The following is a 19,020-nucleotide window of genomic DNA, read 5'->3' as shown; positions in this document are numbered from 1 at the left end:
TAGGTGTCAGGTTCGGCTTTGTACAACGCTTTCTGACAGGGACCTAATGCTTTAAAAAGACTTCTAAAAGCAATGGGCAGCAGTGAAGTGAGGTAAAATGGTAGAAAAAAAAGAATAGATTAGAATGCTACCATGAACAATTGCTTGTGTTTATACTTATTGCAAGCATTCTTCCCATCAACGTTTGTTTGATGTATTTGGAATTGAAACCGGCTAAACCCCGCTAGTGTGGCCACATCCCTTAGGTACCTTCAGGCCTCATTCCATGCATCATCGTTCAGTCTTCCCAGCTCTTGTTCCCATTTGTCCCACAATGTATCCAGCTGTGGGGGCGGTTGTTAAGACGGGGGGGGGGTATAGTTGTGAGACTGACAGTGCAAGAACAGAAGGGCCTACTTCATGTTACTCTTCTGTCCTCACCCCTCGGTGCGAATCTAATACTTTCCTTAGCCAGAATGCTCTATGAATTGTAACCTTACTACTGACATGCTGTACATAATTCACTGTCAGAATTTCATAAACCTGCTTAAGTGAATGTGTATATTTAGAAACCTACATGAACAATGATTCATTTAATTAACATTTTTATTTGATTTATATTTTTTATCTGATATGTAACAATAAAAATAATATAAAAACATTTTTAAAGAAACTTGAGCGCAGGAGACACAGATCAAAAGTACACAGTACCAGAGTTCCCAGAGATCACTTGGCAAAGTAACAGAGGTGTGGCCTACACATTGTCTTCGACATAGAGAAGGACACAGCTTCCACCAGTGGCATTATGGGGACACAGTCCAAGGCACTCATGAAGATTACAGCTGACACAAGAGTTTATTTTTTACTTTTTGTTTTTCCGACCTGTGTACACAAGTTGATCATCAAGTATCATAGTACGTTGTGGATCAAAAATATTAAAAGAGGGTGTGCAAGAAAATCCTCCTCCACTTAGTCCCTCAACATGTCAACTCCCTCCTTTGCTGTAAGGCTAACTAGAAGACTCTTTGAAGGACAAAAAAACAAACTTATTTAGCTAATTGATACATTTGGTCTAGAGTTATATACCATACCGAAAATCAGAAAATGCATTTTATTTGATTGTTTTAGGCTGTTGTGACCAAATACCTAAGAACTGAATTTGCCTCGGTGGTGCTGGTACCTTTTTTACATTTTAGCTCAAAGGGCTATTTGTAATGTGCTGTATTTTTGGGCAAAGCTAACAAGAGCTTTTGAAAGCTGGGCCATTTGCTTGATTCCCAAGAGGTTCTGGATGGGGGGTGCTGTGGCAAGCAATTTCATATCTTTGGTAGCATGCAGGCTACGAATAATCTGCAACAAAATGAAATTGGTCACGGCCATTTTGTATGTGTGGTGGCTTCGCCACCACTACATTGTAAGTGCTTACATGGAGGAAACACATATCTGCAGAATATTCTGCATACATACAACTGAATGCACCTCATGTTGCTTGAACGTGAAAGGTAACTCTCCCTTTAAAACCTAAACCAGGAGGTATTTAGATCTACCGTACCTACCCATTAAAACTCCGCGGATATATACGGTAAGTCACCTGCATTTCACTATTGATATCTAGGCTTATACACTGGATTTTGATCCTTTCAAAAAGGGGACCACTTCACAAATACTGAATGAGCTTCATGGGTGCAACCCTGTTGTGGCATGGTCAGTTTGGAATGGGCATGCGTACCTGTCTGAACACCCTGAGACAAGCACTACATTACTAAGACGCCCCACAGCCCTATCCCTGTGACCTGGCACAGTATTAAAGCACTGGTCGAGACAAAGGCCAATGACTACTTTCTTGTGTCCTGCGCTCAATGAGCCCCTGATTGACTTCAGTTTTCCAGTGCAGCCAACTGGTCACTTTTTAAAAGTATAAAAATGTACAATTAAAACAATATAAAAAGCATTATAAAAACATTATCTAAGGGGAAAATGTATTAATTGAACTGTTTTTGGCAAGTCCTTGATAGGCCAGTCTGTTGTGCTTTACTACCACTGGTGGACAGAACGGACAATTCTGAACATGACGAGCCTGATACGTGTAAATGATACACACATTTGTCATGGGTCAGGATGTTGCTTTGCGTGTTATTCCCAACTCCTGTTTTGTTCCTTCTTCATGGTAACAGAGTGCATTAAAACATCCAGATACATTCCAAACTCAGTCTCAGTATGTGCTTCCACTTCCATCTTGTAAGGTCTACAAGCATTTCAGTGTATCCAACCAGAGAGGCACTGATTGCACGGCTAGATGCAAGGGCTAGAGCCCACCCATAAAAATACAGAGGAAGTCTAAAGCTGGGGCAAAACCCTTCTGGCTACATGGAAAAGCTAATAAAATAAAGCTCATGTGGTAGAGAAAACATTAAACAGTCACATTTAAATGTGGTTATACATAAATGTCCTAAATGATTTTACCCTTCTCAGCCCGCTCCTCACCAAGTAAAATTAAATAGTGCACATCTTCATCCAAGAACCCGTGATTCGAGAAAAAAAACTGCACTGAGTGCTTGAAATTTCCCATCAAATCTCAGAGAATTAGATGCAGTTTTTTTTGTATAATCTCAAAGAATGTTTAAGAGACTCTTGTTTTCTGGGTGAACGACAGACACCAGGATGCGTTTCTGGGCACCTTTGTACAGTCAACCACTGGTAAAAACAAAGTGCCAAATGCGTTTTGTATGAATTGTAAAAGATTGTGCAGCCTTTGCGCTACGTTCCCCTGGATGAGGCACTGTAGGAGGAGGAAGATGGACTCGAAGATCCAAGACCTTGCGTTGCAGAATTGCAGTGATGAGAAGGTGTCCGCAAGTCAATGGGACCTTTGTCATGATTGGACGAAGCCAGATGGCGACTGTGGATTTTGTGTTTGAAATCAGCAGGCCTGGCGTGTTCGTCTGAAGTGAAAGCAGAGGGTGACATGGACTGGAATACATCCACTGGAGAGGAAGGGAAGTCTAGAGCACTTCCATCAGAAGAGGCGGGGCTGCCACAGCGTCCTTGTAAGTTCCGAATGCACTTCTTCTTCCGCCTAAGAACAGTCAAGAGAGTTATCTGTAAACAAAGGGTGAATGAATCATTTCACAGATTAAAAGCATGAAACCATTCTATCATTCAGTGCAAAAAAAGTAAGCAAGCAAGAAAGCCCCCAAAGGATGCAACACCACCATACAGAAACCAAATAATAAAAACCCACTAGGCGCCACCTTATCAGCAAGCATTCACATATGCATGGTACCTGTTCTAATCTCATACGCAGACAACAGAGACATGAAAGCAAACAGGGTTCAGTGCATGTGTACCACCAGGTCTAATAAAAATGGATGAAAAACACTTCTGCCACAACTGCCGAAGAGCAATGTTTAAAGATGTCCCCGTTAAGATCCATCCCTCTGTGACTAAAGCAGTAGAAAAGATACATTCCTCAAGGCAAACTGCTCTCCACAGAGACCGATTTCAATTTTTGTGTGCTTCAAGCCCTGATTGTAGGCAAAAGCAGAGATGGGGACATGAGTGTTGCAAAAAGCAAACACCCACTGTACAGCATTAAGAACCCAAAGCACAAACACAGGCTTGAGAGGTGTCTTAATTAAAAGAGGCAAGAGTCACTGGCAAGGCCAGGGAATGAGCGCCCTGAATTAGATATTCTGGAAATGGCGTACGCCAAGATTCAGCGCACTCCCACCCTTTCTGTACAGGTGTCGTAATGAGTTTGGCGAGAATCACTGCACCCCGGTTTCCTTGCCTCTGACTGACTTGGCAAGTCAAAGCAGATTAAATTTATTAGCGGATAGGTCTGAATAAAAGGCAAAAACATGGAATTCGATGTGTTAAGCACCGATCATCCCCTCATCACTTCCACGTCCGAATCCTTCCTTAAAATGAGTAAATGTGTTCCATGTATCCCTCTAATCACAGTTTAACTCGGGGTAATGGTGTGTACCCGGTGGTAAAAACCGCAGCCTTTTCAGACCTACTTGGAAGCAGGGCTCTAGAAGGTTTTCAGATGTACAAACAAGTGCTAGAGACTAATACCTGTACTATGGTTTTCCATGGAATATATACCCCGACTAGACGCCATTCTCCATGAAGCTGCACAGTGGAAACACTGGTAGCCTCAACTCGATGAGGGTCCTTTGGGATGATCCTTAAGTGTTGAAAAATGTTGATTTAAACCCTCACAGGATTTACATATAATTTTGTGTTCCCTGTTAGCACAATGAAAAAGTGATAGTAGCTTGCACTCATGTAAGATTCATAGGAATTTAGCAGCAGGAGGTTGGCTCTATTGTGAAAGCTGAGAGGTAAACAGGTGTTCCACCGTATGTTGTCCTTGTTGGGGGTTCATAGTGTTTTTTGTAAGTTTCTAGGTGGTGTTTCCATAGCAATGTCCAAGCCTGGGGTGGTAATGGAACACTTTACACAGCAATAGTATTTCAAGACATAGGCATGGCTACATGGCAAAAGGGGTAGGACGTTTATCCAACCCTGGGGAAGTTGGACTCTCCATAGGAATGGTAGGGTGGTATGACCCAAGGTTGGGGAAGTCAAGAAGAGTAAGATTATGGTTAGAACTTAGAGGAGTTTTCAAATTTTCCTGACTGTAAGCTGGGACGGAAACAGTGCGGTAGTGCGGTGGGGCGTTCAGGGCAGTAGGCCACCATGAAATTGTTGGCCCCTTTGATAATCTATGGGCACTTGGATGGCAATTCCTCCGGATTGTGTCCTTGCAGGGAAACATCAAATTAGATCATGAAGGTATACATATTACCTTGACCATTAGAGGCCTTGGACATATTGTTTTGAAAATGGTACTAATGTACACTTAATGAGTATGACATGTATACCTTCACAGTACAAGCTTCATTTAAAATACTGCATATAAAATAAATAAATAAATAAAGGCACAGTCTGTCCTGCCTGATACCTTAGCATGAATATTAAAAGCCCTCAGCCCATACATTGGCCTTGAAAGTGTTAAAAATCAAAAGCACGAGTTCACTTCGCACATTTGGAATACCAATACATGTTTGCAACAGAAGCACATAGCTATTTCACGCTTGGTTTGCGCACAATTCGAAGTCCAAATCGCCCAGTAAGTACTCACCGAAGATAGATACCTAAACCTTCCTAAGCGATGTTCCAAATTATAAAACTTAACCCTTATGATCTATGTTAACATATTTAAAGAGAATTCATGCTGCAACTAAAGTTAATGAGATGAGGAAGTTACTAAAGGCATGGAACTGTTTATCCCTCACGTTTATAGGGAGAGCTAATATTATTAAAATGGCCATTCTGCCAAAATGTACGTTTCTTTTTAATGCCATCCCCTTGGAATTTAAATCACAGATATTAAGAAAGATTCAGAGTGAAATAAACACCTTCATCTGAGTTTCCAAAGGAGTCAGGATAGCATGGAAAATGTTAGGTGAAAAGAAAAACCGAGGGGGGGATAGCTAGCCCGGACCTTATGACATATTATAAAGCCTTTAACTTTAAAAATATTAGGATACTTTTTAAATCACAAACCGCATGTACTACCTATTGGAAAGCTGTAACCAACACTGATTTTTGTCTTTATAAGTTTGGCCATCCCAAGTATTTAAAAAAAATCAAAGTAAAAGTCCTAAAGTCAGCACACAAAGTATGGTATGAAATAAGGAAATCCTGGAAACATCTGTACTACAGCGAGCAAGCCCCAATTTGGAACTCCCCGGGCACTCCATAATGCATGAAAGACTACCTTGCAGATTCCTTAAAAAATGCTGGGATACAGAGATGGGGGAGCTGATAGAACATGGTAACCTAATAAGCTGGGCAACATTACTGGAGAGGACCAACGCAACTATTTCAAGGTTTAAATACGATTAGTTGGCAAGTTGGTGTAAGGAACAAGAGAAAATCCCAGACAATATGGAAGGAATAGAGGAGGAAATGCTAAAAGACCCAGCTCCAAAAGAAGTCTGCAAATGGTACTGATACTTGACCGAAAGGAATGAAGCAGACTTCAACACACCAGACGATAATTGGAAGAAGATCTTCCCGGCTCAAGACTTCCAACAGCAATGGCAAGTATCCTGCACTCTTTTATGGTTTATTAATGTTTCTGCACCACTCAGGAGAAATCATCGCTTTACCCTACACAGATCCTATTGGACGCCTGAGAAGCTATCTAAAATAATCAGGTGACAAGAAAATGCCCCAAGTGCAGTGAAATAAAGGCAAATGATATCCACATGTTTCACCAATGTGCACACCTTGACATCTATTGGAAGGAGATTGGTAAGATAACTAATAAAGCACTAAACGCGAATATGAAGGTAAGCACTTTTAACGTTATCTTTGGTATCTTAGAGGGTAATGATCAGGATGTTGTTCTAAATAAGAATCAGAAATGCCTCTTATTCACCCTGATGTTATTAGCTAGACGTGAAATATGTAGACATTGGATTCTCCCATCTCCTCCTAAGATAGGTGACTATAAGTTTAGGAGCTTAGACACACTCAGAGAGGTAAGCAAACGAACAGGAAATTGGTACTTATGGGACAAAAATATGGCATAGGATAGGAAGGGTTGCCCAATGATTTTACCAATTCGCGATTATGTGACTCCAAAAGGATCCATCAGAGTGGCCTCGAGGTGTTGGATTCAAAAGAATTCGCTGACAGTTTTAGACATGGTTTTGCCTCTTTTACCTTGGGCGGTTCACTTTTACAAGAGGAGACCTGGCGCGCTAAAAACTACAAGATCGCACAAATGAGGACAAAAAAAAAAGAAATCAAAAGCACGAGTTCACTTCGCACATTTGGAATACCAATACATGTTATCCAACAGAAGCACATAGCTATTTCTCGCTTGGTTTGCGCACAATTCGAAGTCCAAATCGCCCAGTAAGTACTCACCGAAGATAGATACCTAAACCTTCCTAGGCTATGTTCCAAATTATAAAACTTAACCCTTAAGATCTAGGTTTACATATTTAAAGAGAATTCATGTTGCAACTATTCAGAGAGGGGAAGCACAGACATACGTCTTAGGAAGGAGGTGTGTCATGCCATTTTCTCATCTGCAGGCAGTATGACGCACCCTTCAGCAATGGGTGCATGAAGAAATCAAACAGTTTATTTTCTGTTATCAATGAAAAACATGCACCAGAGTGTTCCTATTGGTCCCAATTGATTCAGAATATTTTGTAAAGAGTCAATTCCACCTGCTGAATATTAGTGGCTGTTAAGGTGGTTGAACCTCAAATTATGTTGCCCCATGCACGACCAGCACCACAACCACCGTCTGCATCACTAGCATTTTTGTATTTTATTTCCTGTTTCAAGTCTATTTACCAAGAAACATCACGCTCCTTGATATCAGCTTTGCCCATACATTTTGTTTAACAAGGTACCCCTTGACTGAAATTGCTATTAACACAGCTGATGTTCCATGACCAGAAGCCACCTAGAAGACCGTACTCTACCACACGCACCACTGGTCGCATGGCATAGTTCTTCTTTCTCTACATGCCCCCCTTCACTGATGGTCTGAAAAATATATTTTGTTTCGGGGGGAACACAAAAAAACCAAGTATAAATGTAGAAAATAAAACTTACCTGCTCCGGCGACCGCCGCCTTGCTCCAGGTCCTCGCATTCTTGTCAGGAGCCTGATGCACACTGCAAAGGCTCGAAGCTCACAATCCCAGCACTGCTCACATGGTGGGATTGGTCTGAGCGCCTCAGTTCGGTGCTCAGACAGACTGGGGGCTTATGTTTTTTTCTTCACTTAGCTGCAGGGCTCGAGTCTAGGTACCACGCGGGTGAACGGCGTCCCCCCACTTATTTTACCCGGTGGACGCCGTCCCCCCCTGCCAAACAGCTGGACTTCACTCTTTGGCCTCTCTGGGACGAGATCAGAGCTCACAGCACGCTGCTCACGCGCTGACTTCTCAGATGCAATCGCATCTAAAGGGTGAGCGAGGGGAGGCAATGAGCCTGATCGTGCAAGCCATCTTTCGTGACGTCACTTCCTGACGTGATGTCACTTCCGGTGATAGCCTCCCCCCACTACTTTTTTTATGACTTGTGCCCTGCTTAGCTGTACAACACAGCTCGGTTAAGAAAGGCAAAGTACCATGATGGTCTGGCCGGCCCCAGAGGGCCGGCCAAACCATCATGTTCACTTGGCAGTGCCCATCACTTCCCCCTCCTCCCTGGTGCAGCAGAGTCAGTATGGGATTGCCACACCCTTCCCTCGGCTCGCAGCCTGCGGGGCTAAAAATAAAATGATAATACAAACGTTTTATCATTTTCTGGGGGCCTTTGCGCCTCTGCTGGCTCTCAGCTGGGCGGGGTGTGGGGGGGAGGATCAGCTGGGCGGGGTGTGGGGGGGAGGATCTGTTTCTGTTGCTCTGTTTTAACCACCTATGAGTTTCCAACTTCAGACGGTCTGTGGACACACTGGTTTCTCTGAAAAGTGTGCTTTTCATCTGGAAGTTATTTATTTTCCTTTGCATCCTTCTACTAAGTTTGGCGAATAGTTCCCCAACTCTATGGTCTTTCATGTTGAGGGACTTTATTTTTCTGCTACTTGACACTGGGGTTTATTCATCACTGATTTAACAAGGGTTACATTGCCATCACCATTCAGTATTGACATTTCATTTATATAGCGCTTGCTACTCCTGACGAGGTGCTGAAGCCCTTTCACAGTTTTGTCACTCCTTACAACTTCTATCCCACTGCTATTATTCTAGGTCCTTAATCAGGCTACTTTCTTCTTTAACACTTTCTACTTCCTTTAAGACCCATAAATCGCACCAACTTGCAAGAGAAGCCATTTCTTTTGTCATCCAAAATATTCATTTTAAATTAAGATCTGGGGAGGGCAACCCCGCTATTTAAGAGCGTGTTGCACATAGTTCCCAGTGGAAAGCTTGACCAGACCGGGGGAGCTCCTGCAGACTTGAGCAACAGTGTCCGATTGATCAGAGGCAGGCCAGGCATAGGATACTGTTAGAGGCAAGCCCCCAAAGTGGTCAGCCAGCACTCTTCTCTTGTCTAGGCTGGAGTTCTCAAGTCTAGGCCACTGGGTAGAACAGTGCGAGGACGTCAGTGCACTGGCTTGAGGGCGGTCACTGTGAATGGTGAACATTAATATGCTTGGTTACTCCCATTGCCCCCGTGATCTACGAAAGGTACTTTAAGATCCGGAGGTGTGTGGTAAACCACAGCAAGGGAACAGAGCTAAGGAGGATCCTGCCTAAGAAAGGCAGCATGGGATACCTGCATCCGAACACTGACTTGTGCCCTTACCTATGCCCTTGCTAGTACAACCCAGACCCACATACGCAATTCTCAAGCTAGGCAAGGACAAATCTCTGATAAAAGACCTACATTAAATCAAGACACTCCAAGTCAGCCTCTGATAAGGCCACATTGTATAAAAAAGCATTTGATTCCTGAAAAGCAGTCATTTTGCTACCCCTTATCAATGCTTCGGTCAATTGATCTGCTGTGGACAGGCACATAGGTTGAGTTCTGGAACAGAAATGTAATTTCTTTTGGAAATTACTGGGATATTTGAGAATAGATCAGATTTGCAGTATGCTCAGTAGCCACTACCAGAAACAAAAACAGCAAATGCAATTTCTCCCCACTAACAATCACTAAGAAAATTCTCCTGCATGGAACTATTATCTGTAAGAGTGTTTTAGCTTAAAGCCATTTTCATTACATGTCAAATCCAGCTCAAGGCTAGGCTCATTCTTTACTCCTATCCATTAGACTGTCTCTCCCAATGTCTTATTCAACGCAGACCGAGCCCCTGGGAATCCCTGGAATCCAGCTCTACCAGTGGGGATAGGGGACATCCCTGTGGCACACTGTCGTCTATCCACTCCCATTGAACTGGACCATATAGGTTGTTGCCTCCATATTGCCCGCTGCAGGGGTTTCCTTACGCAGGATCGCAGTGAAGTTACTTATCTTCAGTAACCCTCTTTCTGGTAGAGATTATGTAACTGCAGATTCCTCCCCTTTTGAATATTCTGTAGGTGTCAGACTGAATCCAGAAACTATTAAGCAGTACCTCTGCTCTACACGGACAACGTTCTGCTACAGAAATGACATGTGGGACGAATATAGTTGTAACTCCCACGAGCTAACGTAAGTTGCTTTTGAGAATGTCTGTGCCCCCAGACGCAGAGCCCCACCAGCATATTGGGTTTAACCAGTGTGCTGATTCCTAGACTTGGGATTTTACAAATGGGTAGAGACCAATTCACACAGAATGGAGAGGATGGAAGGGTCGGTGAGAAATCTGCATTTGGATAGAATTTCTGCCAGAAACAGCGTTACTGAAGGTAAGCAAATTGTTCTTCTGATGGAGGCTTTAAACAGCAGATTTCTCACCATTTGAATAGATGCCAAAGCAGTAATTATTAGGAGGTGGGTATGTGAATTGGCTCAAACTAAGATGTTGTGTAGGACCGAATGACAAAATGCCTTTCCCAACAAACCTGACTGTCCAGGCAGTAGTGCTTTGTGAAAGTACAGAGATGCTCACGTAGCCGTAAAGCAGATGTCCAGGACTGGAACCCCGCAAGCCACCACAGTGATAGCAGCTTTGGGCCTGGAGGAATGGACTTGCAGACCTTCTGGAGGCTACTTTTTGACCAACGCAAAGCAGATCTTGAAACAGAGCACAATCCATAGGGAGATGGTACTCCTCTGCACAGCCTTGCCTTTTTATCCCCAGTAAACCCCACAAATAGTTGATAGTCCACCTGGTTATTATTGGCACGATCTAGGTAGAAACTGAACGCTCTTTTGGGGTTCAAGCAATGGAGTCACTCCTCCTCCTTAAAGGAATGAGGTGGAGCATAGAATGCCAGCAGGGTGATGGTTTGACTGACGTGGAATTGCATCAATTTGTGCTGCACCAAACAAATTTATCCCAACGACAGTGTATACAGATTTTGTTGAGGAATGCCAGACTGCAAAGATGAGATCCACCACCTCCAGAGGAAGGTCAAAGGAGTTCAGCTGTTGTCGTCCGACTCCATGCACGAAGGTGGAGATTGCAAAGGCCCGGGTGTAGAACCCTTGCCTGTTGTTTAAACAGTAGGTTCTCCTGGACGGGTAGCCTGCTCAGAAGACAGATGCTCGGGGCTATAGGTTTTGGATAACACACTCCATGCCCAAATTGGGGTTACTAGAATGACTTGGGCCAGTTGTTCCTGATCTTCAGACCTCTGGGTTGGAGAAGGCATACAAGAGTCCCAAATTCCCCTCTAAGCAGAAAGCATCCCCTAGTGACAGGCCCCTTAGAAAATCCAATGCACAGAACTGCTGACATTGTGCGTTCATGTCGGTGCCCAATAAATCGAGTCAAGTTTCTCCCCTTTCACAGAAGAGACCTTGCGCAACCTCCAGGTGAAACTTCCATGCTGCAAGGTGTTGACTGCTGAGCTCATCTGTCCTAGCATTCAAAGATATTGCCAGATGGTTCATCAGGAAGATCCCTTGATGAGTCCGCAATTTTCAGAGGCGTTGTGCTTCTTGACACAGGGCCCAGGACCACATATCATCTTGCTTGTTGCAATAGCACATGGCGATGTTGTTGCCTGTAAGCACCTGCACCCTCCCTTTGATGGACTAAAGGAGCTCTTTCAATGGCAAGCAGATGACCCTCTGCTCCAGGAGTATGATTGTGAGCCGAGCCTCAGTCAGAGACCAGAAACCTCTGCTCTTCACCTCTCCCAAATGAGCACGCCAGCCCAGGAGTGATGCATCAGCCACCGCTGTCCAGTCTTGATGGGATAGGGAGAGGGATCTGCTGTTAACCCAAGCACGGTGCAGTAACCACCACTGTAGATCTTTGGCAGTCTTGTGGTCAGAGAGGTCCCCTTGATGATGGGCACACTCCAGAGCATGCATATGCCACCTAGCATGCTTGACCAGCAATATGCAAGAGGCCAAAATTCCCAGTAGCCTCAGTCAACCTCAATGAAATCAGAGGCTAAAAGCTCAGGATCAAAGCCTGAATGTCCTGAACTCTCCTTTCCAGGGGAAGGGCACGAATTTAAACCATTTCCAGAGAATGACTTTGATGAAGGGGAATGTCTGAGAAGGAGTCAGATGTGACTTCGGCATGTTGTTAGCGAACCCCCCCAAATAGGACAGGAGGTTCGCTGTACTCTGGAAGTGGTAGACAACTGCCTGGGGCGACCCCACCTTCAATAGCCAATCGTCGAGGTTGAACCCCTGACCTTTGGAGGTGTGCTTCTACAACCACCATAACCTTTGTGAACACCCGAGGGGCACTGGTGAGACCAAATGGGAGGACAGCTTACTGAAAATTCTCCATTCCCACCATGAACCACAACGAGGTACTGCGATGGACCTGGAGGGCAGGTATATGGAAATACGTGTTCTGCAGGTTCAATGCTACCATCCATTCTCCAGGGTTGATGGCAGCAAAACCTGGGCAAGTGTGAGCATCTTTAATTTTTCCTTCCAGAGGTGGGAGATGAAAAAATGTGGGACTACAATAAGGCAACGACCTCTGTCATTCTTGGGCACCAGAAAGTAGCAGGGATAGCAATCGCAACCTACTTCTTTCATGGACACCCTCTTGATAGCCCCCGTGGCCAAGAAAGTTGGTCCTCCGTCAGTTGGTCTGGGGTGCGATGGTAGGTGTAGGAGAGTGGTAATGAAAGGTAAAGAGTACCACTCCCAGATTTTCTGTAGGACCCACCTGTCCTACTTAATGTTCTGCCAACCCAGCAAGAATCACTAGATCCTGTCTCCAAACAGGTGGCTGCGTGACGCTAATGGTAAGCTTGAGGGGTTTGGCAGGTGGATGCGTAAGGGGTGGGGGACAGTAGATACTGCAGCACGTTGGCCCTGACAGCGGGCCAATAGGCCCTGGGGCCGTAAAACTGCTGTGCACCTTGCTATGGCTGAATTGGCTGTCTGTATAGGGTACCTCTGCTGAGGCTGTGAAGGAACAGTAGGGCTGATGTTGCTAGGCAGATAAGCCTAATGAGTGTGCAGTAACCTTACATTTCTTGAACTGATCTGGAGCAAAATTAGCTTTCCCCGTAACAGGAAAGTTAAAGGGAATAGGATTTGACATCACCTGAGAAACAAGAGGACTGCATCCAGGTAAACAGCAACGCTGGTGTAGACGGCTCAGCCAATAGACTTGGCGGTGTCAAACCTACAATGAATTGTGAACTTGGCAGCATCATGCCCATCCTGCCGGCTTGGGCAAGGGCAGGTCGGAGGTCTTTTAGGACACCTGGAAAGACTTGCGCCACCGAATCCCACAGAGCATGGGAATAGCAGCCCAGGAGGCAGCTGGCATTCATAGACCTGAGGGCCAAGCTGGTGGAGGAGAATACCCTCATCCCAAAAGTCTCCATTAGTTTGGACTACCCATCAGTGGGGAGTAGTCTGGAAGATATTTGGGTCTGTCCAACTTGTAGACCCCTTCACCACCAAGCTCTCAGGGGAGGGATGCAGAAATATAAAATGCAGGGTCTGCCAGGGAAGGGCATGGTAGTGGCGTCTCACAATCTGGTGATTGACCAGGGCTCCAGACCGAAGTTTGGCTCCTAAAAGGGTAGGCGTAAGGGCCTCATTGTAGAGCAGTAGATGTCTGCCCTGGCTAAGCACCTCCATTAAGACACTGGCTGTGACCTCTAAGGTGGGGAGCTGAAGGTTAAGAATTTTGGTACCCTATGCATGACTATGGCATAAGAACATTCTACCACCTGGCATGGCCAGAGGGTGAGAGGTGGCCAGGCTCAGGAGAACTATCAAGACCAATTGCTTCTTGAAAGTCATCATAGCAATTTTGCTTCAGGATATGGCTGCCCATTCTCATCACCCGCTTCTTAATCATTATTCGAATGGGTGCCAAATAACAAATGTAGCGCATGTGTCCTTCCTTGTGTGGTGCCTCAAGAGAAGCAAAACTGGCCTTGGTCGAAGCTGGAACGCCACAAACTCAGACAGCACAATGGGCAACTCATTCCCAAGCAGTAATGGAGTTGGCATCGGCGCGGATGCTGCTGGACCCGGCGGGGCTGCGGAATCAAAATGGAATCTGGCGGAGGCCCCGTTTTGGATTCGGAGAATCTAACTGTTGCTGAGGGCAAGCTCCAAGATCACACAAAAGGGCTTTCAGATGGTGTGGGTAAACAGTCAATTTTAAGGCGATATAAATAAATATATTAAAGAAAAAAAGAATAATTCACTGTACATTGGAACTAAAAATACTCCCCTTCGTTATTCATACACTGCATAGCATATTTTCTGCAATTAATCAAAGCAGGAGCTGGTGTAGGTTTGCATATTCACTAGGGGAAAGCACTTATTAATAAAAAATGTCAAACACGAAGAACGATGTTAAAACGTAAGGTACTCCAAACTAGTCCAAAAGTGGAACACACGTTTGGTAGCTGCAGAACTACATTCGAGCAACCTCATCTCAAGAAGACGTCCCTTGCCCCATGTTACAAAAGGTAAGCTTCACAGCAAGGTATTCCCTCATGCTTAACAGATGTCCTCCTCCAAACACCACCTGAAGCATCTGCTGCATGCAATATTTTTCACTGAACGCTTTTTGAATGTTTAAATTAGAATGCAAAATTAAAGCGAGGTTTTCTTTTTCTCAAAGTAGCTGAAAAATGTCTCAGTAGTCTAGAATTCTACAACAGTGGAGTACAGGCATGAAGGAGAGAAGCACACAGCAATGCATACCTAAGCAAGAGGAGAGAAGGCAGCCACAAAAACTACGGGGACAGCGGTTAATTCCGGTTAGTTTGGAGACAGGTGCCCTCGTATTATCACTGGTGACGAGCATGCACGTAAGAGAGAGGCATTAACATATGCTGAGAAGCAAGTGGTGGAAGCAGACGGGAGAGTTTGTGATACACACCTGCATGGGCCGCACCAGTCCGTTTGTTGGCTGAGGCCAAAGCGAGCTCTGCATTTCTTAGGGGAGCCGGGCTCTGAACACAGAAGCATGCGTGGACGAGAGCAGGGGAGGCGAAGGCAGAGACACAAAAACAGAAGAAGGAAGAAAAGATGCAACACAAATTTAGCCACTTGAGAACAACAAAGAAACTTGCAAGCCGAAGTCAATGTCATCAGCAATGGGCAAATCCTATCTACAACTCTGAAATTAAAGAGTGGTTAGACACACCAAGAAAGAAACAAGGAAATAAATCTGAAACACCCAACAATCGCATGTATCTGGTTTCTTTACTTTGTGCACTCCGACATCACACCGGAGTATGCTCCACGCGACTTCATTATCTATTTGCGTAATGTTACGCAAAGTGTAAAAAGGCGGGGAACTTGAAATCCCTAGGGGTTTTCTGTAATGTATTGAACACATTTCCCAATATCCCAGAGTGACCTTGCATTTTATCCATGACCAACTAGGTTGGCGTCAAGGCAAAATATAACAAGAAGAAATATGAAAAAGAATAATTTAGGCTATTTTTAAAGAGAAAACAAGCAAATGATTACTCCATTCACTGGATGGATCTGTGCCTCTCAGCTTTCAAAGTTCAAGATGTAAAAAATATCTTCAGTAGGATGGTTTGGGGGAGCGACTAACTGCAGAGAACTTTTGCCTACAACTAATGCTACTTTGAGATTTAGTAACGTGACTGTAAGACCCGTTTTGAGGTGACTCCAGGGCGTCCTACGTACAGAGGTGTCACGATGAATCAATTCAGGGGACTCTGGGAGGTTAGTGTCTTTTTCAGTGCTGCTTGCCAGTTGGACGGATGCCCATGTCAAATGTTGCTACTGCCAAACAGCAGTATCAAAAAATAAAATGCACGGAAAGTATTCGCCTCACAGCACCGACTGTAGAGGCCCCTGGCCATTAACCTCTATGTGACATTAACTGGTGTGCAGCGTAATAATGGGACACTTTTACAAATTATTCTGTTTAATATCTTGGTATTGATGTTCAATCGTATTTCACAGTCTTCCTGAGCTTACCATTAGCACTGGAGCAAACTAAGTTTACCATCTTGGACCAAACAACTGACTTATGGGACTGTCAGGTCAGTAATCATCTCTGCGGTTATTGATTTGCAATCAGCGGTATCTGCAAATCAGCCGCCACATCCTGGCCTCCCATAGCCTATGAGGATTGGAGGGCGGAGAAGGAAGTAATCTAATCTAGCATGATATCAACCACGACAAAGTCATCGAAGCATCGTGAAGGGATCCCTGCAAGGGTTGACATATTTGTATCTTGTGACTGGAGGCAAGCAGGGGTCGTATTTTCTGTGAATTTCTATGCTTTTTTTTTTTACAACTCCTTCAGCCAAAGTAACAATGATCAATTCAAAGCGTTTGAGGAATAATCCTGATTAAAGTCCTGTAGTTCTATTTCAAGATACAGGATGTCTTGAGCAGTGTGGTAAATAAAGATATTGACAAACAGTTTCATGCCAAAACGTACTTCTTTCTGTTGAGACTTACAGCTGCACACAAAAGACGATCTACAAACGTCTCCCGCTGTACAGATGTAACAAGCCTTTTATCAATGAATGGCACCCAGCACATCTTGTGACAAGTATGTCCGAGCGGGTCAAGGAGGATCCCTGTCTTCGCAGTACTCATGAATGACTTCACAGGGTTAGTGACTAAATATAGCTAATAAACCTAGTAGAAAGCTATAAAAATAAGTATTCCTGACCCCTTGTTAAAAAAAATACATTTAAAAAAAATGAACCGATCATTTTATATTGGAAAGACTACACTATCGAATAGGCGCACACAGATTTTCAGTAGATCGTTTTGATGTACGTTGTGAGAAAAAAATGGGTAAGAAAAAAATGACAGTGGCACTAATTATGTTAGATTAATGCTTCATATATAATCAAAAGGTGTGTTCTGAGATCAACCTAGTCCTAAAACTGCAGAAAATGCAGAAAACAATGCTAAAACTTGGAAATAAAGCTACTCTAAGATGTTTTAAACAAAATGTTTTTCTTCCAAGCTATATTAATAATATAAGTGCATAGATTAGTCCTTTGGAATGAGAACAGAAAAGAGCCCACTACCTGTTGAACCAACAATTTCTACTGGGCCGCCACTACGAACTGTTGGTAAGATTAAATGACTGAAATCAGAAATATTCATTCTGACCCCCACAATGGGGACCATTGACTTGGTGCAGACTGGACATGACTTCTAAGACACCACCTGGTGGACAGTAAGTAGAGCTTGATGCCCTGCATGCTGGTTGGTCTGAATTAAAAAAACGTTGAGGACAGAGTCATCTATATTCCCAAACCCGTGTAACATGTGAACTCTTCGTTTTAAACTTATATTTAAATCTTCTGACAATCAAGTTGCTCCTTAAATTCAGATCTACTGCAACAGATTCACACAATCTACTTGAGCTCTACATTTCTGCTTAACAGATACCTCGGCCAACCAATTCCATCCAAAGTTATGGACTGGGTTGTATTGCTTTGTTGAGCATCCATCAAGGCTTTACAATATTACTTTCCATGTTTAACTAACCTCAAGTAAGTTTACACCTCATATGTTCTAATCTTCTCTGGATTCACCACACCCCCTGCTCAACCTTTGCTGGTTACTGTCCCTCCACCCCCGCCCCCTGCAGTAATCTACTCTCTTTGAACAAAACTTACTGTGGCAGTTTGGTAATCTACACATTTAGGTTTTTCTAATGCTGCTGTTCCAGCTGTACACTTTATAAACTAATGACCCCTCTTTACACTCAAAATATCCAAAAACACGTTGTCCCATTTTACAAACCCTAAAACAAGACATCCTAGGAAATCGAAGTAATTCAATCTTTTTTGATGTTCAGTACAAGTTCAACTTTGATTGCGCTTGATTTTCATTGTATGGCAGGTCTACCAGTTTGTAAGCCATGCCACCGTTAGTTGCCTTCTGCTCACTGTTGGTCAACTTTGGCCATAGCAAAATGCATCTCTTTGAGAGGTGTATGAACTAAACATTTCACAGGCTCAGGAGTGATATTAAATATAGAGAATTACTGCCACTATCCTTAATGGGAAGGTCGCTGGTTCCTTAAAATGATGGCTTTGCCGCACCACTTATACCAGCTACAAAACCATTCCTTTCAGATATTGGATAAAAAGACGTTCACAGACTCACGACAAACAAAAACATAGAAGTGAAAGGCTTACAAAACATTAATGTTTCTTTTCCAATCCTGAACGTTTGTACCCATATACCCACTACAAGAATATACAAACACACATACGTCAGGCTGAAAGTATCTGGCAATGTGTTCATACAATAATGTGCTTCTCACTCTGGCAGAAAATCATATGTGGGGGAGCTTTGAAACATCTTCTGACAAGTGCTCTACAATGGTTTTGTAAGTTACACACCATCATAATGCTAGACATTTTTGGATGATAAGAAATCACCACAAAGTGGTGCCCCTTTTGACACTGGCGGCTACCTATCCAATGACCATGCAATGACAGTAACCCTTGGTGATCGCTGATAATAGTTTTGAGGTACATGCCTTTTAAAGTGAACTGCTTACCAGCTCTCCCTGAAAACAAATCATATTGTATGTTATTAATGTTCCCCCTTGTTCCCACAGACTATATGTTGTATGCATGAGAGTGTTTGTGTACATGAGTGGTGGTGGCTACCAGAGTGGTGGCTACCAGAGTGGTGGCTACCAGAGTGGTGGCTACCAGAGTGGTGGCTACCAGAGTGGTGGCTACCAGAGTGGTGGCTACCAGAGTGGTGGCTACCAGAGTGGTGGCTACAAGAGTGGTGGCTACAAGAGTGGTGGCTACAAGAGTGGTGGCTACAAGAGTGGTGGCTACAAGAGTGGTGGCTACCCTCGAGTTGGGTCCCACCCTAGAGATAGTTTACAGCTAAGTAGAAGTCCCACCCTGTAGATGTATGCAGGTCCTAAGATTGTAGGTTGCACGGTAGGGTTTTG

The 19,020-nt window shown here is 43.9% G+C and overlaps 1 protein-coding gene across 8 annotated transcripts in view; it reads right to left on the bottom strand.

Annotated features, from left to right (window-relative positions):
- Positions 1-567: 567 nt before the first annotated feature.
- The window catches only part of TCF7 (transcription factor 7), a 270,075-nt gene continuing 251,622 nt past the window's right edge, over positions 568-19,020 (bottom strand). For 2 of the 8 annotated variants that reach the window (XM_078653167.1, XM_078653168.1), the window contains 2 exons: positions 14,968-15,040; positions 2,598-3,055 (listed from right to left, as the gene is read on the bottom strand). In XM_078653167.1, coding sequence (XP_078509293.1) covers positions 2,737-3,055; positions 14,968-15,040 — 392 coding nt within the window. In that variant the 3' untranslated portion in view covers positions 2,598-2,736. Of the gene's footprint in view, positions 3,079-14,967; positions 15,041-19,020 lie in introns of all 8 variants that reach the window. The other 6 variants (XM_078653170.1, XM_078653173.1, XM_078653172.1 and 3 more) reach the window with 5 other exon arrangements.

The sequence above is a fragment of the Lissotriton helveticus genome, chromosome 7 (genome assembly GCF_964261635.1).
Source record: "Lissotriton helveticus chromosome 7, aLisHel1.1, whole genome shotgun sequence".
Classification (NCBI taxonomy): Eukaryota; Metazoa; Chordata; class Amphibia; order Caudata; family Salamandridae; genus Lissotriton; species Lissotriton helveticus.
This window is presented reverse-complemented; position numbering and strand designations above follow the sequence as displayed.